The sequence below is a fragment of the Chiloscyllium punctatum genome, chromosome 3 (assembly GCF_047496795.1).
Source record: "Chiloscyllium punctatum isolate Juve2018m chromosome 3, sChiPun1.3, whole genome shotgun sequence".
Classification (NCBI taxonomy): domain Eukaryota; kingdom Metazoa; phylum Chordata; class Chondrichthyes; order Orectolobiformes; family Hemiscylliidae; genus Chiloscyllium; species Chiloscyllium punctatum.
Window position 1 is genome coordinate 102,828,837 of NC_092741.1, and position 15,815 is coordinate 102,844,651.

General features: G+C 39.5%; 1 protein-coding gene across 1 annotated transcript in view; it reads left to right on the forward strand.

Moving 5' to 3' along the window:
* Window positions 1-11,897, forward strand: part of slc30a2 (solute carrier family 30 member 2) — a 131,113-nt gene extending 119,216 nt beyond the window's left edge. The window contains exons 6-8 of the mRNA XM_072557727.1: window positions 5,139-5,244; window positions 6,857-6,991; window positions 8,804-11,897. Coding sequence (XP_072413828.1) covers window positions 5,139-5,244; window positions 6,857-6,991; window positions 8,804-8,949 — 387 coding nt within the window. The 3' untranslated portion in view covers window positions 8,950-11,897. The remainder of the gene's footprint in view (window positions 1-5,138; window positions 5,245-6,856; window positions 6,992-8,803) is intronic.
* Window positions 11,898-15,815: the final 3,918 nt, after the last annotated feature.

Consider the following 15,815-nt stretch of genomic DNA (forward strand, 5'->3'; position numbering starts at 1 on the left):
CCCTCCATACAGGGCAACATCAGAATAAATTTCCTCTGAATCCTTTTCACGGTGTCCACATCCTTCCTATGAAGTGGTGACCAGAACTGTACACGATACTTCAAGTGCAACTGCAGCATGACCTCATGGCTCCAAAACTCAATCCCTCTACCAAAAAAGCTAACACACCGTATGCCTTCTTAACAATCCTATCAACCTGGGTGGCAACTTTCAGGGATCAATGTACATGGACACTGAGATCTCTCTGCTCATCTGCACTACCAAGAATCTTACTATTAGCCCAGTATTCTTTATTCCTGTTGCTCCTTCCAAAGTGAATCACCACACACACTTCCACATTAAACTCCATTTCACCTCTCAGTCCAACTCTGTAGCTTATCCATGTCCCTCTATAACCTGCAACAACATTCAGCATTATTCACAACTCCACTGACTTAGTGTCATCCACAAATTTAATAACCCATCCTTCTACTGTCTCAGCTAGGTCATTTATAAAAATGACAAACAGCAGTGGGCCTAGAACAGGTCCTTGTGGTCCACTACTAGTAACTGAACTCCAGGATGAACATTTCCCATCAACTACCAAACTCTGTCTTCTTTTAGCAAGCCAATCTCTGATCCAAACTGCTAAATCACCCTCAATCCCATGCCTCTATATTTTGTGCAATAGCCTATCATGGGGAACCTTATCAAATGCCTTACTGAAATCCCTATATGCCACATCAACCACTTTACTGTCATCCATCTGTTTGGTCACCATCTCAAATAAGGTTTGCAAGGCATAACCTACCCTGGAGAGATCAGATCATAGTGGAGGACAGCAAGTTATTATGAGGAGCAACGGGATTGTCATGAGCAAAGATCACTGCCAGATACTGGCTGAATTCCACAAGGGTTATCCATTGGTTTCCAAAATGTAGATGTTGGAAAGAAGTTATATTTGGTGGCCAGGGTCCAGGATTGGATGCAGATATAGCCACATTGGTGGGGCAGTGCCCAGTGTGCCAACAAGGACAAATATTGCCATCACCAGCTTCTCTACATTCGTAGGAATTGAGCAAATAAACTCTGGACTTGGTTACACATTGACTATGCAAGTCCTTTCCTGAGCTGGATGTCCTTAGTCATTGCGGATGCCCACTCAAAGAGGTTTTGTGAAACACTTGGACAATGATAGAAAAACTTTGCGCACCTTTTTACAATACAGGGACTCCCAACAGTGTTGGTCACAGATAGTTGTTTGCCAGCAGGGAATTTGAGTATTTCCTAAAGTCAAATGGTATTCATTATAGTTGGACAGTTCCATAGCATCCATCATCCAAAGGTCTCACAGAAAGACTAGTCCAAATCTGAAGGCGGGGTTAAAGGAACAGTTTACAATTTCACTGGATAGAAAATTTTCCTGATTCATATTTGACTATAAGACCATCCCTCATACTGCAGGGATATTTCCAGCAGAGCTGCTAAGGGAGGAGTCTCTGCACCCGGCTAAATCTGATCTTCCTGGATCTGGGGGGCAAGTGTGAATTGGCATCAGGAATGTTCAGGCCAGACGTAAGACTCTATAAAGCAAGAGAGACAGTTTACTTCAGGGGACAAAGTTTGGAATAGTAACCCCTACCGAGGCCCTGCATAGGTAAAAGGCATGGTCGATGTGAGGTCAGGTCCAGTGACGTGTAAAGTTCAAGTAGGTATGACAGCTTTGAACAAGCAGGTGGCCCTTATGAAATCTGCAAGCTTGCAGACAATGTACCTGGCAACATGTACCTGGCTCCTCCACTGCCTTTCTGACTGTTTGAGAACCCATAGGTTCTTCCTGTCCATCAACCAGATACCTTGGAATCTGAGTTGGATGGGGCAGCTGTTGCTGCCTTGAGGACTTTGCCACCTGAAGAGGAGAATAAATTTCTTGAGATGCTCTGGGTGGAGGAGACAGCTGCACGTTACATGCCACTTATAGCAGAGGTAGAGTTAGAGGAACTTGATCTAGTGCTAAAATGCCCCAGGTGTAGCTACAAAAAAAACCTATATCCTTGTTCCTAGAGGGGGAGGGATGTAGTGAATGTACCTAAGTAAGCCAGGTAGACCTCATTGAATATAAATTCCTTGATTGGGTCTCTTAATCTGGTCCAATCTGGGTGCCCTAGCTGACAGCTTCTGTTCAGTCTGAGAGCTGGCTCTGATTAAGCTGGATCAGTGTTAAGGGTTCTCTAACAAACTTGGTGACGGAATACCAGCTGTGGAGTTATTTCATACCTCTTCTCTCTCACGTACTTGATCACATTAGTGAAAAATTCTAATAACTTTGTTAGGCATGAACTCCCTCTGACAACGACATGCTGACTATCCCTAATCAACCCGTGCCTTTCCAAGTGGATATTAATTCTATCCTTCAGGATTTTCTCCATTAGTTTCCATACCACTGACATGAGACTCATTAGTCTGTAATTTCCTGGGTCATCTTTACGACCCTTGAAAAATGCAACCACATTAGCTGTCCTCAAGTCCTCTGGCACTTCCCTCGTGGCCAGAGAGGAATTTTAATTTGTGTCAGAGCCTCTGCGGTTTCCACAGTAGCCTGGGATGCTATTCATTTGGACCAGGAAAATTTTGCACTTTTATGCCTGTTCCAATACCTCCCAAGGTAGGACAAACTTGGTTTAAGTTCACTTGAATGTTAGAATTGGAGGGGAAACCTCATAGAAGTTTACATAATTTTGAGAGACATAGAAAAGTAGTTGGAGTCTCTCTTCAAGGGATGTCAGTACTCTGTTTAAGTTGGGGGGGGGGTAAATTTAAAAGAGATGTGCGAGGCAGGTTTATTTTTTCACACGGAGGGTAGTAAATGCTGCCCGAAGAGATGTTAGAAGCAGATACAATGGTAATGTTCAAGAGGCATCTTGATAGATACGTGAATAGTCAGGGAATAGAGGAATATGGACCAAGTAGAGGCAACAGGCTTTTAGTTTAGAAAGGCAACATCTGTTGGTGCAGGCATGGTGGCTCGAAAGGCTTATTTCTGTGCCATACTGTTCTTTGTTATGTAATGTGGGTACACACAATGCTTTTAGGAAGGCAATTCTAGGATTCCAACCAAGTGATGGCGAAAGAACAGATGGGATTGTGGCTTAGAGGGAATTCCAGTGAAATGCCGTTGAATATCAAGGGGAGATTATTAGATTCTCTCTCGTTGTTGATGGCCATTGTCTGGCACATCTAATTGCTATTCATTACCTCAAGCCGAAACTGGAAGCTAGAGAGGTGATGGATGTTCCTGGGAGAAAAATAGACATGGTCCTCCATAATTGAACTCACTGCCTTCCAAACATTCGAGAAAGCTATATTGCTTTTGTCTGTCACTGGCTTTAGCCTCCAATAAAAGCAGACAAACCTCTGTTCATGGAGATAGTTGTAAACTACATGGCACCTGAATAATGAAAATAGAACATCAAGATGTTTATCACTTTGTAGAGTATTTTTCAGTTAATAAGAAATAGTGAATTCACTACTTAATTTACATCTTACATCAATAGTAATGAATTATTATCGAGCTGTAAAGAGAATTAATATAACCCGTTTCAGTCAATAGTTCAGCAAATTTGCTGAACCATTAAATCAAAATAAATGAGCAGAAGAGTCTTTGATTTAATCCCTGATTAATGATACATTGTTTGATGTCTGCTAGATTAAGAAAAGCAGGCAGCACTGATCAGCTATTTAATGGGTCATGCTAGAATGATATGTGCAAATGATATGTCAAATCATATTTGACAATAGCCCGAACTCTGATGCTCCCTGTGATCAATTAGCCTACCAATACTGCTGAAGATGTGTTGCTGGAAAAGCGCAGCAGGTCAGGCAGCATCCAAGGAACAGGAGAATCGATGTTTCGGGCATCAGCCCTTAAGGGCTGATGCCCAAAACATCGATTCTCCTGTTCCTTGGATGCTGCCTGACCTGCTGCGCTTTTCCAGCAACACATCTTCAGCTGTGATCTCCAGCATCCGGAGTCCTCACTTTCTCCTCTACCAATAGTTACTATAAACAATCGTACATGTGAGAAGCAGACACGTGGCTAAATACAGATAATTCTCCGATAATGCCATAGGTGTGTTGCAGTGAAACGTCACTTAATAGAAATAATAGAGCCAATGGGAAAAGTGGGGTTAGAGGCAGACCAGCAAAAAATATCACTCTCAATTGCTCAAAACTCACCCAAAATTTGAACTCAAAGTATAGCACAGTCCGAATAAAGGTTGAAATCATATTTATTAACAATACAAAGGTAAATTTAACCCAATACATTTGAACAATGTAAGAAAACTGCTCTCTGTACAGTACCTCTCACTGACATCAGTGCATGCACAGAATGCCTCAAAGACTGGTACCAATATCGCGCATGCACAGACACTAGCACATGTGGGTGGCGCGGTGGCTCAGTGGTTAGCACTGCTGCCTCACAGCGCCAGAGACCCGGGTTCAATTTCCACCTGCCTGTGTGGAGTTTGCACATTCTCCCCGTGTCTGCATGGGTTTCCTCTGGGTGCTCTAGTTTCCTCCCACAGTCCAAAAATGTGCCAGTTAGGTGAATGCCCGTAGTGTTAGGTGAAGGGGTAAATATAGGGGCATGGGGCTGGGTGGGTTGCTCTTCGAAGGATCAGTTGATGGGCCAAAGGGCCTGTTTTCACACTGTAGGAAATCTAAAAAAAAGGCAAGAATGCTAGCGCATGTGCAGAACAGCTTGAAGATTTCAGCTTGCACATTGGCGCAAGCACAGAATGAAGCTTGTAATCCGATCCCAGTTGAAATTGCGCTATTGCCAATCGAGGTAAGCGTTCTCCAAAATACTGTTCCTTAAATTCTTCAGCAATGCTATAGCCAAATCACACTGCCAAAACATGCATTATCCCAGAGCTACCAGTATCTCAGAGAACACATGTTTCAGGAGAAGTGGAGAGAAAATTAATTGTACAGTCCATGTTACAGTTGTATCATGAAACTGAAAAGAAATGCATGAATCCACACTGGCTTTTGTCTATGGGGTATAGACATTTTAATATAATTTTAACTAAAAATTCTTAATGTCTTTTTAACATAAATATGCTAACTAATCTCTTTGCTTTTTTTCCCAATTTAAGCCTGCTTATAAAGTCGCAGATCCTATCTCTACATTCTTTTTCTCCATTTTTGTCCTGGGTTCCACTATAACTATCTTAAAGGACGTCTTTCGTGTACTTATGGAAGGTAGGACATAATTGAATGCAATGCTCTTGGAGAAATATAATCTATTTAAACATTCCCAACCCATCCTTAATTAGATCATCAATTAAAAATATGTAGCAGGGACATTAATGCTTGCTTAGAAAGGAAAGAAAAGCTTATATTTATGTACCACATTTCGAGACCACTAGTCATTTTGAAGCTCTTTACAATCAATAAAACACATTCACCAATCTACATTGTTTGCACATATGTTATCATGGATTACAATGGATTTGGATGGCTCAGTTGACCAGGTCAGTGGTTCCAAGCTTTTCAATGTCAAAGCACATTTGACGAAACAAACAATTTCATGGCACACCCACCTTTTCTCAGTTGAATTGATTGCTCATAAACATCACATTTGATGAATATGATGCATGCATGGTGGCAAATCTCCACATGTGTGCGCAATTGGAAGCCTAAAAACTTGCACATGTACAGTTCCAAGGTGTGCTTAGTGTTAACAGGTACTATCTTCAATAATAGTCCAAGGCTCTAGAATCTGAAGAATGGCACAGCCTCAAAGATCAGGAAAAGAAATGCTGCTTATTGAAAATATCGCAGAATGCTTCTCATCTTGCCACACCACGTGTTGAAACACTCGGGACTCAGTAACTGAATAAAGCCAATGACTTGGTTTCAATCTCCATGCTGGCTGCGGTACTTTATAGAAGCCTCCCTCCTCATTTTTTTGCCTATGCTGTGGAGTGTTTGCCCTCAAGCTAAACATACCAACTGTCTCTTTCTAATGAAGATAAGTGCGTCTGGTTCTTTGTGGATTATGGCTCTATTTCATAACTGATTAAAAGTTGAAGACTGTGGATAGGTTCAAAATATCAGAGAAATGGTTGAGTAAATATTTTGTTCAAACAGAGATTTATGTCAATACAAGACAGTAAATAAACCAGATAAATTAAAAATAATAATTCAAACAATATACAATATTAGAAATGCTTAGCACCAACACTCATGACATTACAAACAATGGATTGTTTGCTCAAAATGCTAGTGTTGGAGATGATGGAGTGTGGTGCTAGAGGTGCTGCCACTGAGTTCATGCTAACATAAAAATAACCACATTGGACATTTTTTTGTCTACTGACTGGACCAGAACAACCAGTTTTCTAATTTCTCTTTATGGGGACAGAGTTGAGTGAAATTCTATAAACTGTTTGATTTGCTCAAATAATTATTGGTCAGCATTCAAACATTACTGTTTTGAGAATATCTAAAACAAAAGGGGCTCCTAGTGCTTCAGAAAGTAAGTCTGCTAATAGTTATGATACACTGATATTTGGTGAAGTAAAGAAATGTCCATAAATGCTAACACTATTATCTGTGTAAATGTAAGAACAGTAAAATAATTCATTAAGTGCTGATAAAATGAAGACTTTTCACAGTGAGCTTGTTAATAGGTTCAATCAAAACAAGGTGCTGGCGTCAGAAATCTAATGTTGCAATCATTTTAGAAGACAAGGATGTTTTAGGATTCAATTTTTTGAGAAGAATATTATGATTGAAAATGTCTTTGTATTATTTTTAACAAATCTTTTTCTTTGAAATAAATGAAACAAATCCTACTTCCATTGTTTAGGTACCCCAAAAGGAATGGACTTCAATTCAGTGAAGGAGGTTCTTCTCTCTATTAAAGGAGTGAAAGCCATGCATGGTCTCCAGCTTTGGGCCTTGACATTAAACCAGCCTGTGCTTTCTGTTCATATTGCTATTGGTGAGTAATGCTATTATCACACTGTATGACCATTTAACATTATCTTTGTATTAGACATTTATCAGTATGTGACCATACTGTATGCGACCAGTCTTGTTATTTGTTTTCTTGTCAACATTGGTTTGGATGAACCTGCTAGCTTCAGAACAGCAGAGATGAAGGATGTGCTTGCATATGTAAAATTGTAGATTTTTCACCTCAGCTCCAGGATATCTCTGCAGGAGTTCTTCAAAGTTGTGTTCTAGGCCCAACGATATTCAGCTGAATCATGATTGATCTTCCCTCCATCTTAAGGCCAGAAATGGAATGTTCACTAATAATTGTACATTGTTCAGCACCACTCATGACTTTTAGATATGGAAGCAATCCATGTTCAAATGTAACAAGATCTGAACAGTATTCAGGCTTGGATTGACAATTGTCAAGTAAGATTTGTAGTACACAAATGTCGGACAATGTCTATGTCTAATAAGGCACAATATAACCATTGACTGTTGGTGTTACTGTCACTGAATTATCAATATCCTTTGAGTTACTATTGACTAGAAACTCAACTGAACTTGCTATTTAAGCACAGTGGCTACAAGAGCATGTCAAAGGCAAGGAATACTGCGGCAAGTAACTTACCTCCTGATTTCCCAAAGCCTGTCCACAAAGCAAGGCACATGTCAGGTGTGTGATGGAATACTCCCCACTTGCCTGGTTGAGGGCAGCTCAAACAATACTCAAGAAGCTTGATTCCATCCAGGACAAAGCAGCTAGCTTGACTGGCACTGCTTCCAAAAGCATCCACTAAAGCTCAGTAGCAGCAATGTGTACTATCTTCAAGTTGCAATGTTGAAATTTACCAATGATCCTTAGACAACACCTTCCAAGTCTATGACCACTTCCATCTAGAAGGACAATGCAGCAGATATAAGGGCACCTTGCCACTTACAAGTTGTCCTCTGAGCTACTTAACATCCTGACATGGTGTTCCTTCAGTGTTACTGGGTCAAAATCCTGGAATTCCCTCTCTGAGGGCATTGTGGGTTTACCTACAGCACAAGGACTGCAGTGATCCAAGAAGGCTGTTCATCATCATCTTCTCAAAGGTAACTAAGAACAGGCAATAAATTGCTGGTCACTGTTGACACTCACATGCCATGAATGGGTAAGTTAAAAGAAGGATCCATGTTACTTCTGAATGAGTTGAGAATTTCTGCCACAAACACTATCCAGACATTCACCACCCATTGGGTGAGAAGGCTTTTCCTCATATCCCATCATGTTTTCTGATCCCCCTGGTAATTGACTTCTCATTTTGTCCCCCTGGTAATTGACTTCTCTGTTCAGGTAAACAGGTCTTCCCTGTCCTCTTTATCCAAACCTTAAATTATTTTGTACACTTGGACTGAAGTCACATCTCAGCCTCCTCTGTTCAAAGCAAAATAATTCCAACCTATCCAATCTTTCCTCAATTTTCAAGCCCTAACAACACAATTAGTAAAATCTCCAGAGCAATATGTCTCTTTTATAATATGGTAACCAGAAATGTAAAGACAACTGTGTCCTAACTGTTTAGTATAATTACATCCCCATTTTTTCTATTCAACACTTTGCCAAATAAGAGATGATAAAAGGGAGGATTCCTTTTTAGCATCAACAGAATAATCAGATTAATATCATTTAACAGTTCTTTGGATGAGGTTATGTCTTCAAAGAAATGTGAACTATTACTTTAAAATGGAGTTTGATGAGGCAACCAGAGGAACCTGCAGATTGAAACAACTACAGACTGCCTTTCCATTAATTGTGCTCTTATCATTACAGAGGAGAACGTGGATGCTCAGTCTGTGTTGAAGGAAACCACAGAGATCCTTCGCAGCAAGTTTACCTTCTACACCACAACAATTCAAGTGGAAAATTTCTCAGAGGACATGCTAGACTGCAGTCAGTGTCAAGACCCAAAAGACTAAGATTTCTTTCAAATTTAAGATCCCAGGAGGTGCCATTCGTTGTTGTATTGTACACTTGTCTCAGTATTTTACAAGATTTTGAAAAACCTACTCAAACTTAGGCTACGATAGGCTACTGAAATAATAAATAGTATGAGACCTTGATTTCCCTCTGCAAAGCAAAAAAAGGAGAAACTCAGGAGAGATCAAATCACTAGAGTGAGTTGAAACATTGCTGTGCAATTCGCCAACTTGGTAGGACTTTCATATTTATGGACTGGGGTCAATAGTGAGTTGAGTACAAATTTAATGACTCTTGGTAGGTAATATTATGTTAGTAATTAGGCACAACTTGAGGAAGGACAGATCCAATATCAGAGAATTAGATGTTTCTGATACTTAGGTAGCCAAGATACAAGAGCAGGATTTTCCTGACGCTATCTGAATGCTGATGTTAGGCTGAAATTGGGTCCAGAAGTTCTCACTATCTGGGGAGCAATTCTCTGGATGGAATAATCAGTTGCTAGAGGGCTGACTGTTAAATCTGGAGAGCTTGTTCTGCAGCTTGAAAGCAGTAGCAGGGTGCTATGTTGGGTAAGTGAAGGAAAGGGCATTCCAAAATGGTGACACTCACTCGCCAATACTTTTTCAATACTACAGGAAAAAATAAGATTCAGCGACCTAACCATCATTGCTGTGCAGGAGAGAACTCTTCCACAGGGTAGCTCATGCTTGATTCCAGATGGCCTATAAGGGCCTCTAAGTCTTAGAGCTTTGGCAGCCTGATCTGTCATTGGGAGACAGTTTAGCTGCTGTCTCCCAAAACACATCTGGGAGACCTGAATATGAATGGACAATCAGAGTCAACATCCTTTAATTGATCTTTGTAGAGCTTTCTTTGGCTGTCAGTCTTGTAGTGGGGGATACTGTCACATCTCCAGGAAAACGCCCCTGGGTAGGGCTGTGGCATGGAATAAGAAAGCCAGTATACCAGCAGCCAGGCTGAAAATTTCTTAGTGCCTGTTCACCTCAATTCCCTGCCAAAGTAGGAGTGAAAAATCTCTTCAAAGATTCCTGTTAGGCTATTCATTTGGCATGCTTGACTTGATTTGAATCAATAATTTCTGTGCATGATATTTGGAATATCCAATTTGATAAAGATCTCATGCTTGTCCAGGATAAAAACATACTTTGTAAACCGGTTACAGAGCACACAATGATAATCCGGATGAAATTAAGGTTTTATTTGCACAGAGGGTAAAATTTATTTCCTGCCACTGGACAATATAAACTGGATGCACAGATTTATCAAAATTAGACCTTGGAAATTTTGTGAGTAATTGAAGTAACTTTGACTTCCAAAAGACTTTATCATCTCCCAACTCTTTCTTATATACCATTTTGATGGCGAATGCTTGGGCTGGCTGCCCTGCTGGCAGCATCCCTCCAATGAAAGGAGATGGCAATGCAAGGAAAGTGAGGGGCTTCTTTTGAAGGTATTAATGTATTTCACATAATGTTTCAAAGAATTTTGGTTAAAAAGTTCTTTGTAATTAAAGGGTCAGAGTGAAACTTGGAAATGTACACTGTTGTTAGATTGAGAGGGTGGAAACATTTGAAACATTCTTTGTGCTTAATGCTTGAAAAATACTTCAGACTTAGCAGATATGTAAAAGAACAGCTTGAAGAAAACATTTAACATGAGACCTAATGTTACATTGTAAACTCAACTGTTGCAAATCATTAACATGCATTATATGATCAAACCTCCCAAAAACATCCAATCATACTAGCAATCAGATTGCCAGCAGCAACTCTAAAGCAGAGCTGTGAGGAAAATGGCATCACAGCTGCGCCAACCTTCAGTCAATTTGATTTGTCTCACTTCATGGCTGATAGCATTGACCACTGCAAAGGCTGTGGCTCTGACAACATTCTAGCAACAGTACTAACAACTCATACTCCAGGATTAGTTGCACCCCAAGTTATTCCAATACACATGCCAAGTCATTTACCCCAGAATGTAGAAAATTTCCAAGATATGTTCTTTCCACAAAAAATACGGGACAAATCCAACCCAGCTAATTATCACCCTGAAGTCTGCTCGGTCATCAGCAAAGTGATTGAGGGTTTGTCAAGAATACAAACTAGCAGTGCTTACTTTGCAATTACATGCTCACTAATGTTCAGTTTGGGTTACAGTCACGATCCAAAATGCACGATACAAGAGAGGAATTAAGGGAGATTACCCTTGACAACAAACAGTATTTGCCGAGAATGGAAATCAAGGAACTCCAGCAAGACTGGAGTCAATGAGAATGAAGGGGAACAATCTGTGCTGGTTAGGGTAACACCTAACACAAGTTGTGGTTGTTGGAGGTCAACCATCAGATATTTCTGCAAGAGTTCTGCAGGAATTTGTACGAGATTTAACTATCTTCAGCTGTTTCATCAAGGGACGGCACAGTGGCTTAGCGGCCTCACAGCACTAGGGTCATGCAGAGTTTGCACATTCTCCCCGTGTCTGCGTGGGTTTCCTCCGGGTGCTCCAGTTTCCTCCCATAGTCCAAAGATGTGCAGGTTAGGTGAATTGGCCATGCTAAATTGCCCATAGTGTTAGGTGCATTAGTCAGAGAGAAATAATGGGTCTGGGTGGGTCACTCTTCGGAGGGTCGGTGTGGACCTGTTGGGCCGAAGGGCCTGTTTCCACATGTAGGTAATCTAATCTAATCCTCCCTCCATCATAAAGTCAAATGTGGAGATATCCATGGAATCCCTACAGTATGGAAGCAGGTCATTTCACCTATAAAATCTATACCAACTCTCCAAAAACCATCCTATCCTGGCACCCCCATCCCACCCTCGCCATCTCTGGCCACTTTATCTCTGTAACCTTGCATTTCCCAGAGGTAATTTGCTGAGCCTGCACATCCCTGAACATTATGGTCACTTTAACATGGCCAATCTACCTAACCTGCATATCTTTGGACTGTGGGAGGAAACTGGAGTTTCCAGAGGAAGCCCATGCAGACATGGGGGGAATATGCAAACTCCACACAGTTGCCTGAGATTGGAATCAAACTTGGGTCCATCATGCTGTGAGGCAGCAGTGCCAACCACTCAGCAATTGTACTGCTCAATGATGATTGCAGCTATTTAGATATTACACAGGGCTACCAGCAAACTGGAGGGATGGGAGTTTGATATGATAGCCAATAAAATTCTGTAACTAGATCTACATCCTGGGAGCTGTGCAGCAGGCAACTTTTCTCTTCCCTAAGCTGAGAAAACACAGATCCAACTTGTTCAACTATTAAACTCCTAACTTACCTCAGTTCATTAAATGCCTCACTTCCAGAGTGAAAGCATTTTGGAATCTTTACCGATGTTGTCTACAGCTCCAAATTACAAATGGTTGCTATTGGCATTGAGTGTTATCAATGGTCACAGTCTAGTATTTACTTATTAAACTCAGAAGAAATTAAATTAACAGAATTTTAAACTCCCCAACTTTTGTGCATCTGTGCGGTGTCATTATAAGTATGAATGCTTTCAGATTTACTGCTAATCAAGTGCAAGCAAGATCAAGGATTATTAGTTAGGCTTATTTCACTTAGGCTTGTTTCACAACCCCCAAAATCAAGACGCATTGAAAGCTTCCAACTTTAAGCCATTCTGTAGGAGATACCTTGGCCTCTTTCTTTTTTTCATCATCTAACCAACTCTGATTGTTGTAAATGTTCTTGAAAGCAGTGATCATGGCAGTAGCATTTATGTACCTTTTCTAAGTGACCATTTGTGTGCACTTCTAAAGTGAGCATCAATAATAATTGTCCATAAAACAAATTTTATTCATCAAACTTCATCCTATTTTAATGTTACATCAAATTGTTTACTTATGTTTAGTAATGTTTACTGATCAGAAGTAACATTCCTGACTGTTTTTTCTTTTTCCTACTCTTGGTGGAGTGGTTACATTCCCAGTTTTATTCTTGCTGACAGCATAATAACGGGATGAAAATTGGAGTCTTACCGATATGATTTCAATAAAAAAAACAACCCAAGTTTTGTTTGCAAATATTAACTGCTGCTTTGTAGACAAACTATTGGATTTGATCTGCATTTTGCTGCAGTTTGGTATCATCTCTGTTCAGTTCAATAATATTTTCCATACCTGTAAAAAAAATATATATTTTACTTTAAAGAGGCCTTAGTATCTCCTTAGTTAAAACATCACTTACTGTGACCACTATGTAATCTGTGATTAAGAAAGCAATGTCCACCCTATTAATTAACAACGCTGCATATTTACTTTCTTAAATATATAATACTTTTGTCTGTTGTCTTGGTTTATTAGTCTTGTCACAGTATTAAAAAGGATACTATTTCTGTTTTAAAAAAGGTGTTGAAATTCATGCTTTAATTTCTAACAAACTCCATGAAATTGACTTCTCAAATAATGTTGGAAAATAATTTCAATACTATCTGTGCAGACAGCAGAGCTGTTGACAATGCATAACACAATTGGTTGACGTTGATGGTCCTTAGAGGATTAAGTCCTTTACTGTTCCCTTGTTACATTAATAATTTCTGTATTTACTTCAAAGTCTATTTATGTGTGCCATGATATGGAGGTGCCGGTGTAGGACTGGGGTGGACGAAGTTAAAAATCACACACCACCAATTTATAATCCAAGAGGTTTATTTGGAACTAGTAGCTTTTGGAGCACTGCTCCTTCATCAGACAGCTGTGCAGCGCTCTGAAAGCGAGTACTTCCAAATAAACCTATTGGACTACAACCTGGTGTTGTGTGATTTTTACATTTTATGTATGGATAACACTTTTATCCAAAGTCCATAAAGGAGTGGCTTTCTCAGTGATGGAATGTGAACCACAAGCTGACATTGAATATAGAAAAATCAAATAACCTCTGAAAAATTACCTCCAATCATTGTTTTGTTAAGATGCTATTTCTATGGAGTTTTGTTGGGATAGTGGACCAAACACAGAATTTATGGGTGCACTTTAAAAATAGATGTAATATTTCTTAAAAGAAAATTTAAGAGTGCAGTATATCTGGTGCTACTGATTATTCCAGTTTGCAGCAACATTTAAGAGAATGTTTGAATGTTAAAAAATTCTAAATCCAGAATGAAATGGTCCAAGATCCCTTAGGGATTCATCTGACATTAGGTCAAATTAGTAACAACATGTTACTTTTTAATGTGCCTATGATTTTGACTCTATTGTTGGGATTAGGCCATCGGGATTGCTTTAATGTTAGAGATTGGTGGGGGAGGGGGGAGAAAACTGGTTTATGAACATGGCTCCCTCATTATTCAAACTACTGAAGTGCCAAATTGTAAAAGTGCCTTAAGGGTAGCAATAGAATTTGATGGGTGTTAGTGCAATTGCAGCAGTCCTATTGATATATTCATAGAGGTTTATGTGTTTCAGATTGTAATAAGGCAGCTTCTTAGTACTTGAATGAGTGGACACCTGATACTTTAGATGTGTGCTGTAATTATAATATTTTGGAATCCTACTATCTGAATGAATTGTATGAATAATGCATGTAATGTGCCTTTGGATGCCAGTGAATTTTCCATATACCTCCTTGGGAAGTAACCACATTGTAGAGTAAAAACCTACTCAAAAAACTCTATTGTAAAAACAGATTTAAAGAAATGTGTACAGGACAATGAAGAGGAGAAAAAGATTAATAGTGATGTGTTTGAAGATAAATATCAAACACCCATACATTCGTGACCATCTTCCCATGCTACTGCAGATATTTTTAAACATTTACCTGTGTGTTATGTGCTGGAGTGTGAAAAGTGTTATTGAAACAAAGCATTAGCATGAATGTTCATTGCTCAGAAGAATGCCGGCAGGTGACAGGTAGGGATTTTGAAAGATGAAAAATTTTAAATGCACACAAGCCAGATGTGTGCATGAAAAATGCATCAAAAGCCAGATAAAAAGGATGCGTTGTATTCAATGTTTTTATTCATGAACTCAGGATGTCCCATTGCTCTATTACAGTATCTTTAATGTGGATACTGTGTTAAATGATATACAGACTATGGAGCAGTGACAGTTGCATTTCACATCAAAATTTTTTTAAAAAATCTCATTTCCCTTTCCTTATAAATTTTCAGTATAATGAAAAGTTACCAGTTGAGATATGGGGTTGTTTCTGACTCTGACATAAGGACAATAAGAAGTGTGCATGAGCAGCCTTGGTGGCTCCCTCCTACCCCAATTTCACTTCCTTCTCATTGAGGAATTGGTTTACTGTCACTTCATATAAATTTTGCATTTCAAATACTGTACCTCTGTATGAGAAGGGTTGTAAGGAGAAACCTGGGAACTGTAGACCTGTGAATCTGACTTCAGTTGTGTGTAAATTGTTGGAGGTGATCATAAAAGATAGGATTTATGGATATTTGGTGAAGCAAAAATTGATTAGGGATAGTCAGCATGGTTTTCGTGCAAGGAAAATTGTGTCTCCCAAACTTGATAGAGTTTCTTGATGAAGTCACAGAACTGTTGATGGCAGAGGAATAGACATTGTTTATTTGGATTTTAGTAAACCTTTAATAAGGTTCTGAATGCTAGACTAATTAGTAAAGTTAGGTCACATGGGATTCAGGGTGATAGATTCAGGATACATAATTCATTTAAGGCAGGAGACAGAGTAATGATAGAGCGTTGCTTTTTGGAATGAAGACCTGTTCCATGGGGATTGGCTCTGGGTCCTCTTTTGTTTGTCATTTATAAATTATTTGCATGAGCATTTAGAAGGCATGATTACTAAGTTTGTGGACGGTACCAAAATTGGTAGCATAGTGAAGAAGGTTTTGCAAGGTTATTGATCAAATAG